Raw genomic sequence first — 26,753 nt, 5'->3', positions numbered from 1 at the left:
CTATTTCGTGCATACGACGCAAGGAATTTCTCTGTTCTTAACGTAAGGAGGGCAAGGAAGAGACCCACAAGCAGCCTCTACTAAGTACATAAGTTTGCCATTGTCATCGCGAGCATCTCCTCTCTGGGATTCAGCATTCTGGTCTAGGCATATGTAGTTCGTCGGAGATATGTGAAGTGGGGCACCTGTAACAATGTATCCTGCGTATTCTTTTGTCCAACCCGGGTAGCACTCGCTTCTTCCTGGAATCATTAAGGACAGCGATCGCGATGAAAGACAAACGGCGCACGGAGCGTCGTGATCCTGAAGATTTTGGCCAAAGAATTTTGCCCCACCGTCACTGAATTCAGCTAAGAAATCATATTCAGTACCATATACTTTCGAGGTATAATCCTGTGACTGCTCCGTGTCATCGTACTTTGCCCATATCGGGTCAGCGGCGAGGCATAAGAAGTCTGCAGGGCCGTGATGGTCGTATTTATTACCTGCTGCAAATCCATTGTAGATCAGAGTTGAACCATTCGCTTGACATACGGTTCGTCCCCATCTGGTATAATATGTTCCTGTGAAAATAAAATAAAATGCGGAGCAAAATGGCCACCACGCGCCAATTGGGGTGGGGGTGGATGCGCAGCATATCTACGGCGCCGTTAGAAGGTGATTTATGAAAACCTTTAAAGGGTACATAGAAGTAAGCTGCCAAAGAATTGTTTTATAACAAATGTGATTTCCAATTACATAGGTCTTATTTGTAGGACCTGCGTTTTGATTTTTGAAACTATCAGTTTCAAATTTGAAAATAACCGTTAAAGCAAAGCCAAAATGCCAACCTGTTTTTAATTATATATTCCATTCAATGGAAATCGGCAATTCCTACATTGCAGTACTCACTGGGCAGTAATAACCATTTTAGAAAAATGGTGCATCTGTATGGTTTTATTAGTATTGTTACCTCATGCATAATGGAAACTCCCCTTGTTAAGAATGTCTTTTTCTAAGACAGCATGGCAAATTAAACTAATTTTGTTATCGCATGGACAAATTTACTAACGATGTATTCGTTAAAAATAATCATTGTTGGTGACTTATTTTGAGGGCCTTATACAGTGTAAAAATGTGCCAAAGGTTGTGTGAAGGACCAACATATAACATGTTACGGGCGAATATTTTAGCAAATGGATACTGGGTCTAATGGAGCAATGCTGGAAATAAAACTTTTGATGTGAAAATTGATTGATATATGTATACGTATATATGATGGAAACAATTTTAAAACATTACGCGATAGGTTATAATACTTATCTCATAATACGGTATCTGCTATTTGCAACATGAAACTAAGAAACTAAACTGGACTTTTGTTTGTCCCCTTGAGGTACAGTCAGGACCAGTGTAAATATTTTTCCCCGGGTTATCAGAATCAAAGGTACTGTATTTTACTATCGGTGTGAAAGGTTGCAGTGAAAGGTTTCAATGCACACTTGAAGTAAACGTGTAACAATTGTCAAAGTATACCGAAAGAGGTACGTAATGGTTAAGTTGAACAGTTTTATAAAATAACATGAATGAAAAAATAACATCGTGAATGGAAAAGACGATTACGTATATGAAACAATAATATATTTTGAGCCTATAAAGTCATTCGGACCGCCGGCCCTCAGGTCAGTAAGAATACTGATTTTTCTCTAAATAATAACATTAAACAACATACCTGTAGTCTGTGATTTTAAATTATGAATCTCTGCTTCTAGCTGATTAACATGATTAGTAAGAATTTGAATCGCAGTAGCCATGTCCTCATCGCCGTGCAAAAGAACACGTTTTTTCTGGCTTATTCCGCATGATGACCATACCAGTGCAAATAATAATGTTAAACATCGCATGAGGACCATGATGAAGTCAATTGTTATAACCTTTATAACTATAAACGTAAGGTGTATGTGACTTATCTAGAGATGTTTTTCCTTATCTTTAACTTAATATGTACTAAACTGTTAAAGACTACAACCTGAGCTCAAATGTATGGTGGCATATTACTACCGTAACCTGATAGCGTTCGCGAATTATTCGTATTAACCACTTAATTTTCGCGATAATTATCTAGCTATCTGGTTAATATTCACGATCCGTTTTTGGTGAGATAAATATCATATGACTAAAAACTAATGGTACAGCATTAATTAATGTTGTTTTGTTTTTACACTTCATCTCCTTCTTCGTCGAATCGAATGGAGAGTAACAGAATGGGTCGCATGTAGGTATCCGGCGATTTGTCTCCTTTTTGTTTTAATTTACTTGTAAAAATAAATCTGAGGATACCAACGTAATTTAAAAGTCCGACTCTTAAATTTGATATTCTTTAACATAAATAATTACACACCAGACTTGTTAATGTTTTGAAAGAAAATTATTGGCTTTGGTTAATTAATTGTAGATAAAAGGCCAATGCTTATAACCGTGTAAATGTGTCTAAAAGTAAACAAACCATCCTCTGCGGTGTAATGTCCAAAATAAACAAGGCGTCCGTCATTTTTCTCGCTTAAAGCGATAGTGTGCATTAGTTTCTAATGCATAGTGACGTAATCCAATGGATAGAAACACAATGAACGGTTGCATTCATGCAAACTGGAAAGGATATCAACATGCACAATAATGCTCTTCCTGCCTTTGGTTAGTTTAGATGTTAGGAACAAGATAAGCTTAAAGCTGCACTCTCACAGATTGAACGTTTTGACAACTTTTTTTTTGTTTTTCGTCTTGGAACGTGACAATTTATGCGAAAATGCAAACCAGTGATATAAGATTGCTGACAAAACATTAGATTGCAGATTTATGTATTTAAGTTCAAAAATTGATGTTTTATGCATTTTTCTTAAACTCATTTTTCTTCAGAATTGTACTGGTATTTGAAATTATATTTTCAAAGCACCCCGTTTGAAAAGAGTGTTTGCTACGCCGCTATCCGTGGGATGACCTTTGTTTCTGCGTCTTGTTACGTTGTGTGTCTTTAAACAAGTACATAGTTAAGTCTAATGGCCGGACAAGTCCCTGTATTTTATGCTATCTGCGGAACCTACTCGTGTAATCAAATACGTTTTAGTGAAAGATATACACTTATTGATAAACGCACTTGAGACCGTCCGCAAGTAGACGAGAATACGTATATTGCGTCTTAAAGCCACTTCAATCGCGATAGTATTATCTTGTGACGTACCGTATCTTGTACAACCGTATTTTCATCATTTTTAACGTGAATTAATCATTAAATACACATTACATTTGATGAAATTCATTTTGTTTAAAACAACTTGGTTATAATTTAGAAAATAAATCGATGTGTGAGTATATGAAAACATATATGGTACATCCACCATACTGTTATATATTCGGTTTTTACGAACATTTTGAGTACAAGAAGGGGATTTATGAGACTTTTAAGGGAATAGAACAGTATACTTCGAATTTCGGACAAAGACCCTACAATATCCCTTCATCCCATTTTCTTTTTGTAATATTTTACAAAAATGTAATTTCTCTTTATAAAAATGTATTTTTGGGGACTTGAATGCTTTTTGACTGTTGAAACTATCAGTTTCAAATTTGATAATTGGGGTTGAAGCAAGCCTTAATGAAAACCATTTTTTATGAACAATTTAAATATATTTCATTTAATGGAAATGGACAATTACTACACTGCAAAACTAATTAGAAAGTAGCTGCTACGAACATATGATTTTAAGATGTAAAAACATCCGCTGTTTAAGAGTGTCTTATTCTTAGATGACATGGCAGATAAGATTATTTAAGACGCAATTTATTCAATATTGAATTCTGTTAAAATACTTTTAAACACGATACTGATATACTCTTTACCCGAAATTTAGGCGAGTATACCCGATTATACCCTATTAAAATTTCCATACTTTCATGAATCATTAAGTACGTTGCTTCATGGAATGTTCAGTACAAGTGACTGAAAGGCTGTTTTTTGCAGACGATATTCGTCGAATTCATGCAAACACATCCATATTTCAGTTGCATTATATAGCGAACGTCCCTCGTATTACTAGTATATACGTTAATTAAGCATCATGTTTCTCATATGGGCTAGTGAATAAACGCACGTGCTTGACATAGCGACATGTAAAGTGAATCGCAGCCTTCTTGGGTTTGCTCATTCGTTGAAAATAAAATGTCTTAAAATGAAATCAGTTTTGAAATATTTGTATATTGTTTACATCAGAAGAAAAAGCTGGAAACCACATTCATTTTTTATTTCATTTTCTGAAGGTATTGCGCTCCCATCAAGGTTGGACCATCTTCAAATCCTGACTGCACAACAGTATTTCATGTAAAATATACAAAGTCGCTGATCCAGTAATTTATATTTTGGGAGAGAGGGTGCAAGCAGGTTGGTTTTTTTTCTTACCGTCCATTTGGTCAACTGTTTTACTGATTTATTAAATGATACATTTAAACAGTGAGTTCATTTCAACCTAGCATTCAAGTCTACTTTTTAATATGTTATATATTTGACATAGTAACATCAAATTTGCTGTTAAATCAAAGTTTAAATTGTTTCTACTTTAATTTGAGTAGCAAAATCACAAACAAGTTGATAAATTAAGGTGAATATGACATCCATGTGTATATTACCCAATATGGATTTCCAAGAGCGATGCCAGGAAACGATGGTAAAGGTGGTATAACTTAGAGGCACAACTCTGGCACATGCCCCTACACTTTTACCAAATTTGATATGGCTCCAAATGTGTGCATTTCGGTGTTTTAAAACTTTTCCATGACATATTGACAAAGGAATACATTTTCTTAGATGATTCAACTTTACTTGCCGGTTAACTGGAGGCAACATGTCATGAATGTCCCTCTCCCGATAAATCCGCCACTAAAACAACCGTTACAGTAGCTTTGGCTAACTGAAGATGTGAAGATCATCCAGCTAGAGGGAAGAACGTATATTTTTCTATAATAGTTATACATATCAAGTGCTAAGCGCAAACATGGTATTAAATTTTCTGTTTCAGTTTTGAGTTACCACTGTTTGGCAACGATTGTTTTTATATGATGTTTTATTATGGGGTTCTTTCTATGCAAAACATGAGCTGCATTGTTTCATTTCAAGTTGAATACATGTTTGGCATTTATTTTCTCATGACATTGGACTTAATTGAACACTTGGTCTTCTGCACAAAAAATAAATGGTTCAATTCAAAAACTCACAAGTCGATTGCCGTACTACTATGTCACCTTGGTAATAAAGTTTATTCCAATGGTTTAAATTTTACATGTAGAAATAACACCAGTGTAAACACTTTCCAAGCTTCATTAAGCTGTTTGAACCATAAACATGTTTGTAATAAGATCTAGTATTAATAAAAAAAATGGTTAATGGCAGATCCAATATATATGTGTGATGTTCGAACTTGAAATTGTGTAGGCAATAGCTTCTGAGTGTGCACTTTTACCCGTAGATCTCATAAATTTCACAAGGTATCTTTCGTAAATTGTGTCCACTGATACTTGTTGTTTATCTTGCTTACATAACTGCTTAGATGAATGGTAACAATACAACTCTAACATTGTTAATGTTATTAATACTAGGATATATTCTATAGAAAAGTTAGCTAATGTTATTTCAAAATATGTTTTTGAATAACAACCTTTTTAATGTGCATGTTAAAAACTTGTACCTTTTTTACCATTTTGCTACACAAAACTAGGCCTTTTCTGTTTCGATTAACTGCTGAGTTGTTAGCATCCTTGATAATGACGGTGCTAAAATGGTATTTGCTACAATAGAAAATGCATAAAATTACTTTTGTCTGTACTTGTTACTTTGTTCAAAGTTCAAAAGTGAGAGTATAAACTGTGATTTCGTTCATGGGTATGTAACTCTCTGAATGTCCATGCTTTTTATGCATTTGTTTTAGACTACAAAGGTCACTAAATTAAATTAAACAGACATAAACCATCATGATGTGGAATGGTTAAGAGTGATGGACATTAAATTTAATTTAAATGTCAATTATTAACCAAGAATCATGATTAACACAAACAGTGATTTACGAAAGAAAAGTTAAGCTCTAGCACTTGTGGAACTAAAGTAGGTTAGAAGATTAGCTCATACATTAAAAGCTGATCCTTCAGATCTTGTGACCATCTTATTTGACTGGGTTATTTCTCGGTAACTGACAGGATCATGATATAAAGTAATTTTAAGCAGACTTTGAAATACAACTACCTTGAAAAAAAATCCTTTTAGAACATGTTTTATGTATTTGGTACTTTTACAAAAAAGGTAAAGAAAGTAGAATACAAATGTTTTACATATACTTATTTTATAAGAAAAACATAAAAATCAAATTATGACATTATTGTACAATGAAAACTTAGATGGAAAACAACCAAGGGGATTCCAGTAAATGTGTTTCACTGCCCAACAGCGAACAATCAAAAGCAAACGTCAGAGGTTATCTGTTGTTGTTTTACAGTCTCTTCAAGGGCTAAGCTAAACTAATCAATGCTTACACTCTCAACGATTGGCAGTGTCGATGATATTATATTTGTCTCATAATTTCTGAATTTGGCATCAATTCCTTCAATTCAGTCACATAAGACAACTCACAATAAAACAGATTTCAACTAATTGGAGAACTGTATTTTTCTTAAAGCATTCGTAACACTTTAAGACAGAAAACAGTATTTTTGATCTTTGGTATCAATCTTATATCACTGGTTGACTTTTGCACAATAACTGTCTCATTCCAAGACAAAAAATAAGCTGTCAAAACGGTCAATCGGTCCAAATGTACAATTGAGCTTGTTTTTTTTTATCATGCCTTTGCCATAAATGCTTATTTTGATTCCATATATTATTGGTATTATTTAAAAGGCGTGCTAATAAATACTATGTTAATAACTTACTGAAACTACACCAAACGTAAAGTTATTGCTTTTTGCGTTTTTGTTCATTATTTCAACTGCATTCGAAGTCTCACTATAGACATAAAAACACTTTCAAATGATATCAAAATACTGTGGGGTCACAAGGCATAAAACACAAAAGAAACACTAAACATTGGAGACCTTAAATCAAAACATTTAGATGAACTTGCTGCAAATGGCTTATTCGTATTGATTTTCGCATTTTCAATACCAATAACTTAAAACAACAACATGCCATCATTTTATTCAGTTTTTTTCAATAAACACAAAGCACTACATTTTTCAAGCATTTTAAAATGTACATATATTGATGCACTTATATGGCGACACAATATGGCGAAACAATATATATTTAAACATAATTATTGCACTACATTGATTTTCGCATATAACAACGCATAATTTGCATACAATGAACACAGTATATCACACCAGCAAACTACATCATTACAGTTCTGGTACTGACAGAGTTTCTAAAAATACTAATTTTTAATTGGTGTTGAATTTTTATTACATGTGTTTCACTAAATTGTTTTAAATCAAAGGCAGATGCCTAAATTGTCTTTGTGCAGATAATGGTATTGTCCGTACTTTGACCATACTTGAACATACTGTTATCTAAGCTTAAGGTTTTTTGTTAATGATTATGTTGAGCAGATGAGAAACATTCACAACATTTCCACTGTCAGCGGAAATCTCGCCTTTAATGGTTAAATCGAATGAAACTTTTGACGTCCCACTATCAGGGACTGTTCCATTGTCTGGCTTTGGAGATAATGACAAGCTTCCATCGTCTGAAAAGAAACAACCACAAAATTACCGAAAAAGGCTGTATTTTTAAATATATTATAACAAACTGCGCATTTCTGTGTCTTTAAGCGAGAGTGTTATTTATATTCTGTACCTCGGACGTTTTCAAAAAGATATGTCCTCATGAGGGGGCAATATGAGAAAACCCACACACATTTTACAATTTGTGCAAGTTTAGTTGATCAGAATGTTTAACAGCGATATTGAGCACTGATTGCGATTGGTTGGTTCGAGTTAGGAATAATAATAACATTGCCTATTTATGCTGCAGAAACAACACAGAACGACCAACTTCTCCATCTTTATAGTGTTTATCTAACGACAAATCTACTAAGTGCCTGCAAACCACGTTTAACACGATTCAATCAAGAAAATCTCTCAGATCATATATTTACAGGAGATCAGGGACAAGCGCAGAAGCCTAAAATTCAATAAGGTCCTGTTTGATATCTTAAGGATAAAGGCCAAACAAACACTAAAAAGGAACAAAACGCTATAATGCAATAAACATTGAACATTTAATACATACAACTAGTAAAATATCGCCATTGGTAAATGTTTGGGTAATCGAATAGGAGCGGTCAGTGGTAAATGATAAATTTGTAAGAATTTATTGGGGTTTCAGAATGGTTTACGAACGATCAACCCCACACTTGCCTTAACATTTATTAATACGTGCGACATTAATAAATAAATAAAAAAATGTTTTTGGTTGGAATGATCATATTTAATACGTAACGTTTTTAAGTGTTATAAATGAATTATTTACTTGAAGGCGATCCTGTGCCGGTGCTGTTAGCTTTCGTCGTATTCGAGCAATTAGAAGATTGCGTATTTGACGGAGAAGCGAGGGTATCTGGATAGTACCGCCCGTTTGTGAACGAGGATAGGTCGATGTTGTTTTGTGAGACAGCGTAGTTGTATGCTGTTGTATAATTGCAATGGGCTGTGTTTCCTCATATGGCCAGTCATCGACACATTCTGGTTGTAGAAGTTTATAACACGTTTTGTGTAAAACGGATATATTAAGTTAACACATGGCCATGTATAGTATTAACATCAATTTTTATTTCTAACAAATTTCATTATAAATTTGTAACATGTGTCAATAAATTAAAACAGAATACCTATAGAAGGTGCAATGTAACCGTATCTGTATTGTTTATTCATTTAGAGCGTTTATGCCAGGCAACCTGACTCCAACATAATAAGTACGACTCTCTATATAAGTAAGTTTATTTGTTTATATTTACGAGTAAGAAAGACATTACCGGTTGCATTTGGCCTTTTCAACGCGTCTTATAAACATTCTGCCTGATAGTGAAAAGTGTCAACAAAAACGACAGTAAACAAACACAGTTGAATGTCAGCAACAACTGCTGCAACGAATTCCCCCACAAGTATAGATCCGGATGTGAATACAGAAAAAAAAGAGAGCTTGTGTTCAAGTATCAATATTTTATTAAAATTGAATGAAAAAGAAGCAAAAAATGTTCTTTTTGTAGAGAACTTGGCTGAATTTGACACTCCATTGCAGAAATTGATAGTTTTCAGTGTAAATATTGGAAAAATCATAGCTTGTGGAAGTCTGAAAATTAGTTGTTTGTAGCCGATTGACTCCTTGGCGGAAGGGTTATGTATTTGAACTCAATTTTGACAGTCGGGTCAATGGTCAAAATGGTGTTTTCTTGTGATTATATTTTGTGTCTTGAATTGTTCTAGAGATGCCATGTCCTTGTTTTTCAATTGGGATGTGTATAAAGTCAAAAGCCAGGTTAGTGTCTATATGAAACATATAGTAAAAATAACTGTGGTCTCACGCCATATACTCCAACCTGAGTATATGTTTAACATCGTGACCCAACTGCAGACTAAGAGTATCGAGGCCGAGGGTCGCACTCGGCAAGCGCAATGTTTTTCTATTATAATTATATGTTTTATTTATATTTTTCATTAACATTATGTTTTTATCTTTTCAACTTATTACCTTGATATATTTTAAATTTATACAGACTTTTTAACATTTGATTTTATCAAAACCGCAGCTTATAGACTTACAGCTGTTAGAGTTATAACATAAAACACTTGTCGTACACGACAATTGAACTACAAGGGTATAAGCGAATAATTGACTGTGAATAATTTCAAAAGCCAAAGCAAAACAGACAAACTGCGAGAAGTGTATGTCAGTTAATGAGAGATAAAACTGTGAAGTACGTTTTCATGACGATATCTGATCATAGGATATGTTTTGACAGTTACTTATATTTTGTTTTGAAAGTATAAATTACATTTTTGTAATAAATTCCACATTTATCTTGGATAAATCCATAGGATAAATGGATGCCATTTATTTATATATTTTCCATTTGCTTTTAAACACAAGCATTCAACGGTTTATAAACAAAGTCATATACAGTGTATCATTATAATAAATTTCGAAAACACGCACGCAATCAAACCAAACGCAAATTTGAAAATGAAACTCACTCACATAATTTATATTGGCAACAATTTCTTTTATTCTGGTTATATTTTCTGACCAAAAACCAATCCAAAACTACTTATTAAAACAGAATTTTGTAAATCAAAGCCTCAATAATTTTTGATGTAGAGCATTTTCTGTCACATTTTAACTAATAAATAAACAAAAGGATTCTTAATTGAACGTTTTTTGTAGTTTTATCAAGGACTACGCATTTTCTTCACATTTTCCACAAAATTACTTTTTTCCCCGATGTCTGAACATATAAAACGTTAACAAGTCCCTTTTAATACAGGACACATCTTCTGCTTACACAGACTTCGGAGAATAATCAGTGTGTTACTACACAATGCGAACGTCTGTAAAATCTAATATATGCATGTATAGGTTTAAGATATATATTCTTAATGTTCTACAAAACCAATGTCCCAATGTCAGCGTTGCATAGATTCCACATATCGTACTTAAAATAAAAACAGTCATTGTTGTCCGTCTGAATGTTTACAAAAAACAGCGCATGATTTTCTATTCTAATTTGAAACAGAAGCTTCGTTGACATAAGTTTTGCCGTGCTAAGGTATGTGGAAGAAGCGTTATCTCGACCTCTTTGTTTAGATCACCAACAATGTAACCAGTGTCAATATGAAAATAAGGTTGTCCTGGAATATAAAAAATATATTCATTTTAAGATATGTGAATTTTGGATGCCTGTTGACCCGGGTAAGTAGGTATCATTAAAAGGAGATTTTATGTGCAGCAAAAGTAAATGTAATAAATTAAGTGAAAGTAATTTTACAAACTGCGTTGTTTTGGTCATAGAAAAATATGTCATTTCACGTCCGATTTAAGTTTATAAAAGGGTAAAAATGCAATCAAAAATAACGATATAGGTTTGGTCATTCATTTTCATATGTGTAATCAGCAAGCAATAACCTTTCAAATTATACCAACTTTACAGGGGTCACCAGTCATCACAATTTAACATTAAATGGCGATTTTAGGAACTTGCTTTTTGGTATGTTTGGTAGGTAGGATTTCTGAAGACATCTTTCACTTTTTTAATGCATTAAACATTTTGAGTTTTGAAATAGTTTTCTCTTCGTTTTAATGCTAATAGTGTACCTTTCTCAAACATTTAGCTTCGTTGTATCCTTCAAAGCCAACTGTCGTGACATAAGAAGGTGTCTGTGTTTGCTCTCTTGCTGAGTGTTGAGATGTATGTTCACTACTAGGCGTAGATGTATAGCTTTTAGCGTAAGTAACGGCTTCTCCCTTTTCAAACGGCCAGTCATCGACGCATTCTTGAATCAGATGTTACAATGCGACATTCCATTAACAAATTTTATGAGAAGCCTTAAGCTCTTTTGGACCTCCTTATAAACGCTCGTACTGTATGATCACTTTTTCAAACTGTTAATCTGTGGGTATTCATATTGTTTATTCGAAACTTCTGTGTTTTGCACCTTAAGAAACACACACTGTCAATGAAGAAAATGATAAACAATGAAGTCTCCAACTATATTTCTTGAACTTAAGATATTGTTCTCCGTGCGCTCATCGATAAGACGTCCCATTGCGTGCAACGTCGATTAACCAACAGTTAATTCGTTTTAAAACAGCCCTTTTCACATTTTCAATACATTTAAACCACAGACGCTACAGTTATAAAGCAATCGAATACATAACAGTTTCGAACATTAAATCTTTAAATTAAAAGGAAACAAAACAAATGAAAAATAAGTAAAAAGGTCGAACCCGAACCACTTGAGTGGTGAAACTATTCCGTTATTGTTAGACCCTAGGGCATCGAGTTTGAAAAGTGTTATACTTTTACTTTAATGAACAGAATTCATAGTTATATCAGCATTTGTCCACCATGCAACAGCAGAAGTGATTATGTTTATTATTGTAGGTTAATTGAGCATACTTAAGAATAAAACCCTCGATTTGTCAACACTTTTTGCTATCTGGTAGTAGGTTAATAAGCATAGTTCAAGCCTTCTATTTATCATTTTATAAACAAACATACTGGCAAAAACTTACTATGTTCGCAAATGTAACCAGTCATGACATCACCGGGCTCAGAGCAATTATACGGGACCCAAGTACGGTTGTGCCCGCCATTTTTAAGCACTTGTACACACTGTCGTTCATTTGGTTTTAAAGTAGATGCATTGAACGCATTTGTTGTCATGAACGGTGCAATATATTCTATGTCTGAAATACATTTGAATAGTTCAGGGTATTATATAATAATGACGTAGACATATTAAATTTTGCTTATCAAAAATAATCAAATTCAGATAACATATAAAATTTAAACGGAAATTCAGTTCCATAGAAATAACCATTTCAACCTGGTCATTCAAGATCGCATACATGACCCCGAAATAAAAATTCATTCTTTTGTCGATTTTACTCTTTTTAATTCTTTACCGTATTTGAGGTTAAATAAGTAAAGAAGTAGATGAAAGGCTGGTATGTTTAAGGTCGTTTATCATTGAGCAAATAACGTCGAACTAGTCTATCCAGAATGTGGCAATAAAATCGATATAGTTAAAATCATATTGTGGAGTTGGCTTCATTTTAATACGTTCTATATCGTCGTGATGTGATTACTGGGGATATGATTTTAATGAGATTACTATGAACTATAGCATGAAGGAATAACACCATTCTGCTCTGGAAATATAAGGCTTTGTTCTATAAAAAATACATGGGCAATATAAATAGTCATCCCTAACTCAATTTCAAACACATTTTACCACTTATTAAAACACGTGTATAATGTGCTTACCCTTATTTTTACAGCGGTTTTTATTATAGCAACATCCCAAAGAATCACACTCAGTTGAGTTTGTTGTCGCCGAACAGACACTGTTGTTTTCGCTGGTACACATTCCATCTAAAATGTTACAGCGTTTATTATAGATTGGGCTTTATTATACACAGCATCTCCTTTATCGTCAGATGTCCGCGACTGGTCCATTTCAATTAATAGAGATGAACTGAATGCGTCGTACATCTGTATCCGACGTCCTTATACCATAGATTGTCTCTCCTATTTTATTTTATTTATTTTTTCCCCTTTTTTCGAGGTTTTACTAACATATATGCAAAATTAATGTTTATAATTTTATATGTAACGCTTTCGCTTCAACTATATCTATATATTTACATACGTGAAATACGCACCAGAGCTGCTGCTGTTTTGAAAGAAAACTGTTGCATTGTTTTGAATTATTGAAGATAAAAGGCCAATGCGTATAATATTGTAGCCTTTTCCAAAATTTATCAAGCCATCCTCTGCACTGTAACTTCCAAAATGGGCAAGGCGTCCGCCATCCTTCTCGCATACGGCTTTGGCATCAAACCAGCTGATATTGTTTCCAGGTATAGTTCTCAGGCAAAATGACGTCGACCCATGAATAGGAACACATTGCAAGGTCGCATTGGCGCATTCTGGTGCAATCGAAGTGTCTTCGGTTAGTTAAGACATCGTTAACAATTTTCAATACAAGACATACAGAACATTAAATTCAATATTTAGATTAGATTTGTGTTAATTTCAATTTGATGGAGTTTTTATTGTTTTATTAATACAATCAATTGTACACAACAAATTAAACAAACATTAAAAAACATCAGTTGGTAGAAACATAATTTTAAATGACCATCAAAAAATAAATACAAAAATAAAAACGATTTAAATTATGTCGTATTTACCTTGAGCGTTTGTATGTTCCACCCAAAACAAAGACAAAGCAAGAATCGCTGACACCATAAAGTAACGTCCGATGTTCGCCATATTTCTTACTTATTGTCAGCCAAGCAAGAGTTTTCAATATGTCAGGCTTTTCCGAATATATTTGACATGTGGAAGGATACCCGCTGCGCTTTATCACTGCCAGAGACTTCGGGCCGTGTGAAGAGACCCTTAAAGTTCATCCACCACAGGTGATATCTACCTCAAATACCATCAAGTACTGATAACGAAGGATCGTAATACTTGTTTTACTAAGATAAGAAAAATTAATTTGTATAAATATAAATACAATTTTGTTGTTTTTGGCAATATCATTCGTTTCTGTTTAGGCTAACATAATTTGTTTATATGAATCAAGTTTAACATACTGTCTAGATAATATTGAATTTAATGCCATTTTACGACCTTTATTTTCAAGAAAAGTGAAACATTACTGTCAGGATACATTTGCCATAGCACTGGACAAAGTGCTTTCAGTATCGACTTGATAAATTTAACAAGAGAGACGTGTTTTCGATGATTAAATAAAATAATAATAATTTACAAAATATTAATGTTTCTTATGATACCGTAGTCTTAATATTTGCCTGTTCTTCTCTTCCCATTATCATCACAACATTTTATGGTTGATTCAAAACTAAAGAAGACGAAACATAAAGACTTCAACTTAAGATGTTTAAAATATGCAATGTCTTTCTAGCTTTAATGAGGCTAACGAGTATAATACCGCTCTTACGAGCAGTTTTTGTATATTTTTGGATAAGCCTTTTTTATATAGATGATTTGTTTGCCCCCTACTGATATTTTTTCATTTATCGTTCCTAGTGAATAATAAAGTATACCTATCTATAGTTATATACTTATATGTCCAGTACCTGTGTCTTACTACGGTGTGTGTCTTGTTGGGCTCATTGTGCATTTAAACAAGACCAATTGTAAAGTCTGTTGCTGAACAAATCCCTGTTGTTTCCCTCTAAGTAATGTTTTTACCACGCTATCAAACTATAGCTAGTCTTCGGATTCTATATGTATAATTAAATACGTTTTTAGTACTTTAGACCGTCCTTGTGTGGTCGATATTACATTAATAGGCCACTTGAACCCACTTCGATCGCGTAAGTATCATACAGTGACGTACTGTATACTTTAGTCTATATGGTTATCACCATTTAATACTGAGTATAAATTCCTAAATAAACATTTCATTTGATGACTCCCATTTGGTTTAAAACAAACTCATATCAGGATTGACAGGAGCCGAGATTTGTCGTTTGCAGTACAATAACCCTTGCAGAGTGTATAGATACCACTAGTGTTTTAATCTTGCACACTTGTATCAACTACGTAAGGGTCTTGGCTTCTTACTGGCTTGATCATCTCGAAAACAGCGGTATTGAATTTGAGTTAGATAACATGGCAATGACATGCAGTGTATTTACTTTACCTAATATTGGACCGAAATAAGGCCCAATTCACATTTCAAAAAAGAGCAACTCTTTCACTCAAGTAGGAGCAAACATTTAAAATGAGAACAATATAATACTTCATTAAAGAATCCATTTACTCCATTGTTTGTTCATTGACCTTTGTAAATTTCTTCTATAATAGTTACGCTTTTATAAAAAGTCACAAAACGGTGAGAAAAACACATACATGTGGTGTAGAATTTGCTGACAACTATTTTTGATTTAAGGCAATGAAAATAGATTAAGAAGTAAAAAGGGTCCTTATAATGTTGTTCCGTTTTTCATCCACAGCGTAGTTTTTATCGTTGAGCGATTGCCAGAAGGTACCAGACGGAATTTTTATATATTTTGATGCTTATTCTCACGTCTCAGCCGAAGGGAACACTGGACGGATTCTGATTTTATACCCCACGCAAACGACCGCAAACGTTCGATTAAGTTACTAATAAGTTTTAGTATAAATAAAAAAAGTTGAATTCTGGGGGTCCCAGATTGCGTGTTGATGCGATGGGAAGTCGAAGTGTTGAAAGACGTAGGGATGAGGCCGCAATTCTAGGGCGTACATTTGTATACATAACCGAAAACATGTATGGTTACATGGTTTGTGGGGTTTGGGATTTTCTCCTAGGCAAATATTTGCTCTTCTAATCTGAATGTGTGAACTTTGGTGTATTCTAATAATACCTTTTGCTCCTATTGACATTTAAAGTTAAATTGGACAATTTTAGGGGGGATTGCCGGATATCCATCTACACTTCTCAAATCCAATTGGTTATTCAGCGACAGTGCCAGTAATTACTTTTGGATTAATTATATTCAATAATCACTTAGTTTTATTCAGTCATCACAAAGTAACAAAAGATAATGTGTAATTTATGTTAATCCGTCTTCCGACTATTTGGAGAGTAGAGCAAAACAAACAAAAGATTCTTATTATTGGTGCGATTTTCATTTTATTTGTAACACACACTGAATATAATTAATCCAAAAGTCAGGAACGTTGGCAGCGTTGCAAGTATCATTTCTGTCAGTTACCTGTCCATAGTTAAAAGCGAAATATGACAGTCGACTATCACCAACAACAGGGAAGGCCGGTTAGGTTTGCTCCCAGTGCATATTTCGGTAGTAAATACCTATAAAATAGAGAATTAATATATGAATGTTTACATGTTATAAATATGAAATTAAAGTCGTAAAAACTATAAGTAGTTTGTAGTTAGCTTTAGTCTGACATTCCGGTTAGCTGGGGTTCGGGTAATCTTATAATTAATAAACAATAAAATTTACATAAATACAACTGTTATGCGTGCAGTACATTCAGTAGTGTTATTGATAATGGGATTTGGCGGCATATGACAATCGACAATCGCAAACTGATAAAACTTGTAATACCGATAACTCTGCAGGTCGCGCAGGCTTTGCTATTTGGGTTTGCTCCCAACGTAAATTTCGGTAGTCGAATTTAATCTGATATTCCGGTCTGTGGTTTCGATATATCTTATAATAAATAAATAATTACATAACTTGGCACCAGAAGCTAAATATAATAAGCTTATCAGCTTTCTGGTTATCATTTGTCGAAACTGACGAAGCTGAGCAACTCACTCGAATATTAGAGCAGAAATTTTGTGCACGCTAGCTATAATGATGTCACAAAGCAAAGCAATAGGAACTGACGACAAAGGGTTAAAAGCATCGAGTTATTTTAAGATAAGAAGGTTGTATTATGATATTTATAAACAACCTTATCAATAAAATAAAGAAATAAAAAATATAAAATATTGACTATCCCCGGTTCCGGTTGTCGACGTGGCTGCTTGAGAATTGTGAAATGTTGGACAATAATTTGTGCTTTACGTGTCTAAAAGTGCGAACTCGACTATACCACTGAGTGTAACGTGGAAGAGAGCCCCTCATATTGAGTACGTGTCTTTTGATGAATTCGCTCAGTATATAAGTTTATATAAATTAAATTTTCCCATTGAACATTTTCTACCTGCCGTCACGCTCTGTTGACCAGCCATATAAACATCCATACTTATTGAATTGTGAATTACTAAATGAACATCGGTAAAGTTGCCACGCTATAAAAAATCATAAAAAAAACCAGCGAGAACATGCGTGTGTTATGAGTCAAAAAGCCCAATCAGTGAGCACACCAATAGTGTCTGAAGGCAACAAACGGGAACTGTTATCGCCATTTGACCCAAATGATAGCTAAAAACCAAGAGCTATCTCCACTAACTCTGGAATGGATAATTCAGAAGAAATCATTACGCATATTCGTTTATGCGACGAATCCTTACAAAAATAAGCCTATTACTAAAATATTTCAGTCAGAATTCAAGACTTTGGTGACCGATTTCGTACAAGGAGTCATAGGTCAGCTCAGTTCTAAAGTCGAAGCTCTACAAGGCGAAAATAAACTCTTAGAGTCCAAGCTCTGAGTTGTCGAGGATCGCCAGGACAGGTCTGACCAATACTCTCTATCTGCGTGTATGTGGTATCAAGAAGTCACCCACCGAGTCAACTGACAAACTTCTACTTGATATGGCAAAAACCATTGGCTCTGACATCACACCGGAAATCGACCGGTCACACCGTTTCAGGGCACCTGCGCGCAAGTCGTATGAGTCAGGTCCCGGTGCTTTGGGTGATGTAAAATTCTTCAGCTACCGTGCGCGATCCAAACTACTCCAGTACAAGACAAAACTGAAGGACTCTAGGTTTCGAAGCGTCTTTCTCGAAGTCTCCTATTCCAACAAGCGCGTCAACTGGTAAGAGACAAACACGTGTATCGTGCCTGGACATCGGGCGGTGTCATCATCTTGAAGACGAGCGATGAGCGCAGATATCGCATTGAAACATTGCAAGACTTAAACGCATTTAAGTCGGGCACCCCCTCGGTTAGAACGTTCTCATCGGCGTGCAGTTTACTACGTGTTTACCGAATGACCAACCACTACATTCAATATTACCATTATAGTGTGACCATTGAAGCATTCGAATCACCCATACTATTTGTGGCTTACGATATATAGTTAAACTTGACCAAATTATGCATACATGATACAACATACACTGTAATTATCAATTAAACCACGCGCGGTCAACATATGTATGAGATGTCTAACTATTTGTTGTTTTTGTCTGTAATTTTGTTGCAATTGATTTACTAATAATAGTAATTCTAATAATAATGTATCATGTGACTATGATATGTAGCAAGTAGCTACTTTATCAGTAATCAAGGTTTTTTGTCTCTATTGTAAATTATTTTTACAGTGAACCTATATTTTTGCTGCATATTACAAGGGAAGTTACCCCGAGAAAATAAAAACTACGACAATAAGATTTACCTACCTTTATATGCAACATATAATAATACAATCACGCTTCTTTTAAATGGCAATCGTGTAAAACCAATGAGCTCTTTGCAACACATCTACCAATCAACTGAAACACGATATTGTTAACCTCAATAAATTGAGATACTACTTATATAGCAATACCGTTTTCACTTTTTTTAACAGAACGGCTAGTGAAATGTTATTTATGCAATACGACTAAACCGAGATATGCTTAGATGTTTACAAACTAATACATTTTGTATATCTTGAAAAAAGAATAATTATACTATCATTTTGTCTTGTTCTCATCACTCAGCGATTACAACTATTTGCATACAGTTGTAGGTCTATATTAGAAATTCACAATATGTGTAAAAAATAAATGAATACACTTACTATAAAACCAAAAGCTAGTTACCTAATAACTTTTACTATTTATTTATAACTGCTAGTTATATAATAGTGACACTCTTATTTAAAATCAATACATACACAGGTATTACAAACATAAATTTTGAGTGATAAACCTTTAACTACTAACTAAAAAATGTATTTATTGAAAATACTAATTACTGATTACAACTGTAACCGTGTACTTATAAGGCCACTACTTTTATATAAATTGGTTTACAAAACCGGCCGGTCTATTTTTCCGAAAAGTACAAAAAAAAATAAAAAATGATTTTCACTTTTTTTTTTCAAAATTACTTTCCCGACCGTATTGATTTTGGTGCGAAACGAAAGAAAAACGAACAGATAAGAGTACGAATGCAGTAGATCTCGACTGGCTTGTTGTTTCTTAAGCGTATTCGCCAATTTATAGTGATAGCATGTGTGCCAGTCAACTGTTATGGCAGCGCCGTTGGCAATGTTAGAATTGACGATAGCAGTCATTCTTTGTATGAAATAATTAATTTAAATATGCAGGAGTTGTTAAAATAACAATAGCAATAAACACTAGCAAATTTAACAGCCGACACGAACAATAACTGTCACGTGATTGTTGTTTTTCCCCGCCAATTTAGGTCATGAAAATATTGTTGTTTATAGATAAAAAATAAAAGTGTCAGCGGCTGCCATCGAATTAGTAGACACAAATATCTGAAAATAATGTGTGAGAAAAACTTTTTATAACATGTTATGGTTAAATATCAAATAACAGTGCACTAAGTGTGAGTGGTGAAATCGAAAGTAAAATTTCTAAGTTGACACCGGTGACCTAGTTTCACAAGTTCGGTCGGTGGTGTTTATGGATTTTAAATCACAGAATGGTTTGGAAATACTTGTCATTGAGTCAATGTAAAGCTTGTGTTTATTCTAGATTACATGTTTATTCATGTTTGGGATAGAAGAGTAAAAACAATGACAGAGTTAAACACATACGTGTCAATGACATTTACTAATGCCTGCGAGTTGTGTGCAGAACATTTAGATAAAACAACACGGAAAACTATTTTGAATAAGTCCATTTCAATTTGTAATGAGCTTGATAGTTCACTGTTAATGAAATTTGTTGTTGTAACCAAGGAATACTCTTTAAAATGAAAAATAAACAAGCATGAAGTATAGATGCCCTGTGAATGCATGTATACACAAAATGGCGGAGTTGGAAGAAGATGAAAATATCTGATACATAATTATGGATTTCTCTGTCAGTTTACTATCATTGGTACATAATGTTAAGTCACATACTAGATTTATTATTTTGCTATGTGATTTTTATGTACTGATGTGGTAATTTGCTGCAAGATTTGAATTTGAAATGGATTTGGTGAACATCCCATGGTAATTATCCCTGTCTGAAAATATCCGGACTTTGCATGGATCGGGTAACATGCAACTAGTACCAAGCATGGTAAGGGTTATTAAAACTCAAATCTAGGTCTAGTTTGGTTTTTAGTTTTTCAGGAATTGTTTTCATAATATTAAAACTCAAATGTCTTCATAAACTGTTATTTCCTTATTTTCAAAATTGGTAATTATTTCACTTAATTGACATTTTCCAATATTGAAAAAACTGAAACAACATTTAGAAAATGTAATGAATTGTTTTAATACAGTGCAATTTTTGTGTATTTTAATGCGTAAAATTCGCTTTTTCTCCTTTTTAATTTTTTTATATTGGTCTGTTTTTAAGTGTTCTGCATTCACTTTTGCTTTAGCATACCGTTAAAGCTAAACAAATGTCTTGCTGAGTGATATTCAATGTATCTTTGATAGTTTATACGTGTAAACATGTTAAAATATCAAGCAAATGATATAAATTTTCAATGTTTTTATGTTGTTCTCTGATTTTCACCCTTTAAGAGTATGTTTTGTGACTTTTTTCCTTTTTTTTTTTTTTTTTTTTTCGACCACCCGGTGGACATTTTTACCAAAAATTCTTGTAAACCAAAAAATAAAAAAGGAGTGGCCTAAGCTGAAAACGCAAACATATTAAATAATTGGTGAATGCTAAAAGATTTACTCTGATCTCATAGCGTTTAATATGATAGAAATACCGTGTTTTCTGCACCTTATTAACAGTTAAACTCCATAAGTACCATTGTTTTCGACATTTATTCACCCTTTTGGTATATTAAAACAATTGTATAAATTGTAGTAAATCTTATTTGGGATCAAGAGTGCATCTTTAAAAGATTGTAATTTCCTTTGATTGAAATATTATGTTTGAACTTAAATGCATGTTAGTCAACCTGAATGTCATGTCCCCAACCTGTAACCTGTTGTACATTATATTATATTGTAAATTTCTTTTTCATGGAAAGGAATTAATATAAGTTATAAAATATTGTTTAAACTAATAAATTGTTATTTGTACATAAAACTGTAGACATTTATCTATAACACTGAATAAAGAACTTGGGCGAACGGGTTCGTATTCGGGCCCACTAGAACCACCAAAGCGTTGGGTCTATTCTATGGCATCCTAGTTAAACCGATAGCAGGTACAAGTTGAAGGTTTATTCGTAAAAGCGGCATATAAATTCCTATGGCCATTACAAAGTAGTCATGGCGACATACACAATATAAACATATACACATAACAGAAAGAGCTAAGAGAAGTGTTATATAAGTAGGGTGAAAAAGTTTAAAGTTTTAAGACAAAGCCAAGGTAGAGTGTGTGTTTTTTAAATTTTAATTATCTAGCTACATTTAACCGAGTGTTTTCGTTGAGGTGGATGATAAGACAGTTTTAAACATATTTATAGAAGGCTGTGCTTTATTACCTAGGTCAATTAACAGTTTCTATTGACAATTAAAATACATGCATACCTGCCATTTTTGTTTTTAAATATATGAGCACATAATCTTAAACATGTTATATATTCACTTAAAGTAGCTAGACACCAGCTAGCACTAAAGTCAGCAAATACAGTATTTCCTAAACAAGCCCATAATTGTCAATCCAGCTAGTATGTGATCGATAATACATCTTTTTACATGATTTGAAGATGAAACGCAACAATTATGTCGCCACACAGATAACTCGTTTACCCGTTTTGAAACAGTGCGGAATGGTTTTTTTCTCATTTAAACATAACATAGAATGTTTGATTACCGACCACAACGCAAGTCAGTTCTTCACACAAAAATGTCAATAAGCGTTTTAGCCAAGTCGCAGTCTTTTTCAGCAGTTTTAAACTCTTTCTAAAATTTATATTGATCCAATTTATCACCAATGTTAATCTTTCGAAAGCTGTGTCTACGCTGGTACGCAGCTGTTTTCCGCTTCCTTACACTGTCCTTCCTTTTGGGTGGTGGTGGTGTTAGTAGTTTATACTCCGGGTCCCGGCGTGAGCACATTGAAGGGTCCCAGAGTGACAGTTCAACCACCGCACACCTATCCTGGGCGGTGAACCAGTACTAGGTGCCTTTACTTCTGCAAGGAACTGACAACTTCTGTACATGCCAGGGGCAGTGGTACAGTGCGAATGGTCGTAGAAAGAATTTCATAACCAATCACAACAGAAGTAACCTGGTCCCTTCCTTTTGGGATGTCATGATGTGTGTATATATAGCATGTGCAAGTCACGTGATGCGTGTCGATAAATATGCCGACGCTATTATAAAACTTACTGGGACTTACTATGTAGACAGATGCAGTAGATTTCGAATTAAAAAAAATACGCATACATTGCGCAAGATGAGAGTGTCGAAAGCGATGTGATACATCAGTAAGTAAGAATCAATGCGTTTTACACAATGATAACAAATCATGGAATGGTTTGACTATTTACATTTTTTGCAATTGTATTATTTTGATACAGGCTATATATATATATGTATTTAGATCAACGTTTGTATCGGGTTCAGCATATATTTTTCGAAATAAAGGAACAACATCATTATCGACTACACTGTAAATAAATTTACTGTCGTATAACCATGTGACCATGCGTGTTTTCACCGAATTGACAATATGATTGTTGTGTTAAGCGTCCCCCCAAAATGGAAACTGTTGCAAACAAGAGTGTAAAATTTAAAATTCTATATGTATATTTTCAAAGCCTGTATATTGACGACGGTTTGCTCGCTAGTGGGTGGCGCCTGGTTCCGGATATGTGCGCCGTCCACACATCCAACCACATTTAGAAAACAAGCTTTTTGGGGAAATAATCGGCCATACTCCTTGAGTATTGATATCAGGCCACACCGCACAAACCGCGGCACAAATGGCTTCTGTTTTTTGGGCTACAACACGTGACACAGTGCACTTGTGGTAGCCCATGCTATCACCAATGACATTAAAGAATACCCCTGCTGCAAAGAAACGCAAATTAATCAGGATCATCCATCTCACGACGAGTGCCCTATTTCTTCTTGTGTTTCTTTCTAATGGTTATTCCAACAAATCCTCCAAATAACCATTTATAAACTTGTGCCTTGTATTCATCACATTGTCTTGTAGGTATTGTACATGTGACGTGTGCCTAAATTCCTTCACTTTCCTTACATTAACAAAAATACAGCCATCTTGGAAAACTTTCCGTTATGTTTAAACGAAGGTCTGTTCCTCCGTTAAGTTAAATTAAACGGATGGTTCAACCATTAAACCTGCCGTTCAACTCTAACATTAGTTTGAGCAAATGGAGGTAACGTTTGGTTAATATTAAACGGATCGTTTCAACTTTAACGGGTCATTAAATTTAACTGAGGTTTTGAGCAACTGGCCCCTGCTTTCTACTCTAGGTGCTAGAAATTTGAACCCTGTTTTAACACCAGTGTAATAAGCAGAAGATGCACAGCAGGGGCGGTATTCGTAAACCTTCTTAAGTCATTTTCAAACAAGTCAATTTCTTAAAATGTTAATAGTCAAATGAAAAAAATGTATTAGTATGATCCTTGTTTGTGATTCTTTGTTTTTGTGTTATATGTCTTTGGCGCTCACCCTGTGCCATTAAACGGGGTTTATGTCTAAACTATTGGCTACTGAGCTTGATTCTGAAGTTTTTCACATAAGTATTAGAGAATGTTTGAACGTCTGACTTTAAAAAGTACATTTGACACAATCATCGTACTTCATAATGTCTCCAGCTTAAATCATCCACTTATGAAGCTTTCATTAACACAAAATAATCATGTTTAATAACCTATTCAACCAGAACAGTTATTGAAACAAAAACCGGATTAAACGTGTCAGTATAATAATCAACGTAGCTCTCAATAGTAGTGTGCGTCTTTCTGAAAACAAAAACAAGTATCTTTAAACTATGTTATTGAACGAATTGCTATCAACATTAATGTACATTTCGCAAGAAAATACATGTTTTAGCATAACACATTGTACATTTTCGGAAGTTCAAATGAGACTTGAACCCTATAGTGCGACAATGAGAAGATAGCCGTGACTTATACACATATTTTCCACCTTGTTTTAAGGTATTAAACTCTCCTCATATGACAATATTAGTAATTTCATTCTTATCCCCGCTAATTAGAAAAGTGCGATACTCTCTCATACAATCCATATGAGATAATCCGATAAAGCCTTTGATATGTGTACGGTCGTCTTTGCCTGCATTTGCGAAACAAATCATCGATATCTTCATTTTCCTCCTTCTTTTATGGATATAAATTGACACTATGTATCAGTGTGTGTATACCACCTGATAAATTGCGTCATAAATGGTACTTCGGAAGGCAATATTTTGTTTCGAATGAAGACTTTAAAGAAAGATTAACTCGACTATGTCTTCACCATTTTAAATGAAAAGATAGCGCAGTCTAAGCCGCTCACAAAACTACGCATTCGGTTGTTTACCAGACACTTCGACAAACCATTTCGCAAAACAGCTGCCGTATGGAGCACTGTCCAAACATTATTCTGGAAACAGGTTTGTCGAAGTGTTTGAAGAACTAATCAAACCCCGGAAATAAAACAAAGGCGGGGCTCTAAAATCGGCATACACTGCCCTTTGTTTTATTTAATATGGTGAACAAAAATAAAAGAAATCGATGTTTAATGCATTGATTTGAAGCAAAATGTTGCCTTCCGACGTAGCATTGAAGGAAATGAAAATTTATCTTTGTTTAAAGTGTTCTTTTTAAGAAACAGTTGCCTTCCGTCACACACTGTGTATGCCGACACATGCGGCAATAAAAATGTCTACTAAACCGAAATATGCATTGACATATTAAATTGCCAAGGTTATCAAACTTAATTCATACAGTTTGGAAACTATTTTAAAGGGACACTACACTACCTTTAAAATGGATAGGAAAATAACATTTTCATTAACAAATATAATGCAATAAAATGAAAATAATGTTAATAAGAAAGATAGACAGTTTTGAGACCCGAACTCTCGCCTTATACAATTATATGGTAGTTTTTACTCTCCCTGTGCCTTAACAACTAAATTGTCGATCTGAAAACGATAACTTCGGCTTTAATAAGTACTTAGGAGGTGAGAGTGGTCAAGTGGTATAGGTGTCCACCTCTCACCCAAGAGGTTGTGGGTTCGATCCCCACCAGGGGTACTTTCTCATAGCCTCTCAAAAAGGACACAGTACTGGTTTCTGCCCAGGAAACGGACTCGAGAGTGATTCTATAAGCTATCAGCTTTCGTCACAAACGAGCTTAAATAAATTAGTATAAACCAAAAAGTACTTATTATATCATGACAAAGTTGCTTCCCCCTAAACGTGGACGTAGTTGGTCTTTGATTGTTCTGCATATTTTGTTGAACAATTGTTACTTAAAAGAATACTAAAAAAACATAGACTTGACTATGGAAATGCGTATTACCTTTCATATCTGTTCCGTTATCAGGGTTATTGGTCGAGGTATTATCCACGGGTGGGCTTGTTGCTTTTCCCCTACTTGAGCTGTTATTTTCAGTAGGGATTTGATTTGACACGGTATTATTCTCCGTGGTTAAATTGTCAGTTGTGATAGTGATAGGAGCAGACGTTGTCGTGGTTACCTTGGTTGAACTCGTAGTGACGGGAGTGATAGATGCAGACGTGGTCGTGGTTACCTTGGTTGAACTCGTAGTGACGGTAGGAGAAGGAATATCCTTTGTCGTGTTTACCTTGGTTGAACTCATAGTTCCGGGAGTGATAGGTGCAGACGTGGTCGTGATTTCCGAGGTTGAACTGCTAGTTCCGGTAGTGATAGGAGTTGACGTGGTCGTGATTTCCGAGGTTGAACTGCTAGTTACTGTAGTGGTAAGAGTTGACGTTGTCGTGATTTCCGTTGTTGAATTGTTACTTCTGGTAGTGGTAGAAGTTGACGTTGTGGTGATTTCCGAGGTTGAATTGCTACTTCCGGTAGTGATAGGATTCGACGTTGTCGTGATTTTCGTGGCTGAACTGCTAGTTCCGGTATTTGTAGGATTTGACGTTGTCGTGATTACCGAGGTTGGACTGCTAGTTCCGGTAGTGGTAGGAGTTGACGTTGTCAT

At 34.4% G+C, this 26,753-nt stretch overlaps 1 protein-coding gene across 1 annotated transcript; it reads right to left on the bottom strand.

Moving 5' to 3' along the window:
- Nucleotides 1-26,753, bottom strand: LOC128215227 (uncharacterized). The gene is made up of 2 exons (XM_052921934.1): nucleotides 26,096-26,753; nucleotides 1-563 (listed from the first exon to the last, which is right to left on the bottom strand). The coding sequence occupies exons 1-2, from the start codon at nucleotides 26,751-26,753 to the stop codon at nucleotides 1-3; spliced, it is 1,221 nt and encodes a 406-aa protein (XP_052777894.1).

This window comes from Mya arenaria, chromosome 13 (assembly GCF_026914265.1).
Source record: "Mya arenaria isolate MELC-2E11 chromosome 13, ASM2691426v1".
Classification (NCBI taxonomy): Eukaryota; Metazoa; Mollusca; class Bivalvia; order Myida; family Myidae; genus Mya; species Mya arenaria.
The sequence above is the reverse complement of the archived record's forward strand: the minus strand, read 5'-3'. Positions and strand labels throughout refer to the sequence as shown.

Excerpts from the sequence above, each read along its gene's own strand:
- LOC128215227 (XM_052921934.1), bottom strand. The coding sequence starts at position 26,753 with ATGACAACGTCAACTCCTACCACTACCGGAACTAGCAGTCCAACCTCG. Across the intron at positions 564-26,095 it reads TAACGGAACAGATATGAAAG|GAACATATTATACCAGATGG; the intron begins GTAATACGCATT and ends TTATTTTCACAG.